The sequence below is a fragment of the Phacochoerus africanus genome, chromosome 2, assembly GCF_016906955.1.
Source record: "Phacochoerus africanus isolate WHEZ1 chromosome 2, ROS_Pafr_v1, whole genome shotgun sequence".
Taxonomy (NCBI): domain Eukaryota; kingdom Metazoa; phylum Chordata; class Mammalia; order Artiodactyla; family Suidae; genus Phacochoerus; species Phacochoerus africanus.
Genome location: NC_062545.1, coordinates 265769463 through 265771361, shown reverse-complemented (window position 1 = coordinate 265771361; position 1899 = coordinate 265769463). Strand labels below are relative to the sequence as shown.

The window sequence follows — 1899 nt, the reverse complement described above, 5'->3', positions numbered from 1 at the left end:
AATTGAATTGGATGTGACATCTTTCATTTGATACATGAATTTGGTGCATGAATCACCTTTGATAGACTCTTAGTCTACATCCAATGAGCAAATTAGAAATAATCATGGAATGTGGAGAGAGGCAGAGGATGCAGGATTCAATAGATCATTTCACTAAAAATTACGAAGGGCAAAGAAATTTCTGATGTCAAATAATTTGTTTTGCTTACAGAGAAAAAACTCTGGATTAAAATGCTTGGATCCTAATCCCGGTTTCTCTTCTTACATCAGTGACTATGATACTCCCTGGTTTAGCTATCCCATTCAGAAAGTAGAAATAAGAAGCATCACTACATAGCTCAGATTCTTATGACGTTCACATCACTTAATACATGTAAGCTATTACAACATTGTATAAGGACAGCATTTAATAAACATTAACTCTTAGCATTGTCATTTGCAGAGATTGGCACCAGACTAAGAAAGAAAACTATGCTTTCTATTCATTTATCCAACAAAATAGAGTAAATGTATGAAAATATGAATGAAGACCTTCCCTAAATCAAGAGAATATCTCCATTATGCTACACTAAACTGAAAACTTTTCTATCCCAAAACATTCTACCTTTTCTCTTCAACTTCCTCCACTAGTCCCCTCCAACTGATGTACCAGCATGAGGAGGGAGAACCAGAGCCATGTGTCTGAGTTCCACCTCCTGGGGCTCCCCATCTGGCCAGAGCAGCAGGACATGTTCTTTGCTCTGTTCCTGGGCATGTACCTGACCACGGTGCTGGGAAACCTGCTCATCATCCTGCTCATCAGGCAGGACCCTCACCTCCACACCCCCATGTACTTCTTCCTCAGCCACTTGGCCCTGACAGATGTCTCCTTCTCATCTGTCACTGTCCCTAAGATGCTGATCAACATGCAGACTCAGGATCAATCCATTCCTTATGCTGGGTGCATTTCACAGACTTACTGTTTTATACTCTTTGCTGATCTGGACAGTTTCCTGATAACTTCGATGGCCTATGACAGGTATGTGGCCATCTGTCACCCTCTGCGTTATGCTATCATCATGAGTCAGAGCATGTGTGTCATGCTTGTGGCTGGGTCCTGGATCATTGCTTGTGCTTGTGCCCTTTTGCACACCCTTCTCTTAGCCCGACTCTCCTTCTGTGCTGACACCATCCCCCACTTCTTCTGTGACCTTGCTGTCCTGCTCAGATTGTCCTGCTCAGACACATACCTCAACCAATTGGTAATCTTCACTGCAGGATTGACAGCCATCATGCTCCCATTCGTATGCGTTCTAATTTCTTATGGCCATATTGGAGCCAACGTCCTCCGGGTTCCCTCCACCAAGGGCATCTGCAAAGCCTTGTCCACATGTGGATCACATCTCTCAGTAGTGATTCTCTACTATGGGGCAATTATTGGTCTATATTTTCTTCCTTCATCCAACAACGCCAATGACAGTAACATCATCGCTTCACTGATGTACACAGTGGTCACACCCATGTTGAATCCCTTCATTTATAGCCTGAGAAATAAAGACATGAAAGGGGCCTGGAGAAAACTCTGGAGTAAGAAAACCTATTTTTCCAACTGATACTAAACTTTTCTTTTAAAACTTCCCTGATTTTATTCCTTCATTTACATGTAAATACAAATTATTGAAAATAGAGCTCACTTGTCTTCTTCCTTCAGCTGCCACTCAGAAATCTCTGCTGCTCTTTTTCTTTCTTACACTTGTTAGGGGGGATAGTAAAGAGGAGTATGAGTCATGGGACTAAATTTGATCTTTTTTCTGATAACAGGGATTGTGAAATACTTTGAGGATGCTATGTCCCTTTGGCTGGTATCATTAAATGGAAGTTGCCAGGGTTGGCATTCCCACAAACTTTAAAGTTTTATAA

The 1899-nt window shown here is 41.7% G+C and overlaps 1 protein-coding gene across 1 annotated transcript; it reads left to right on the top strand.

The window, feature by feature from the left end:
• The first annotated feature begins 653 nt into the window (after positions 1-653).
• On the top strand, positions 654-1592 carry LOC125121374 (olfactory receptor 1J1-like). The gene has a single exon (XM_047769604.1). The coding sequence runs from the start codon at positions 654-656 to the stop codon at positions 1590-1592; it is 939 nt and encodes a 312-aa protein (XP_047625560.1).
• The last annotated feature ends 307 nt before the right edge of the window (positions 1593-1899 follow it).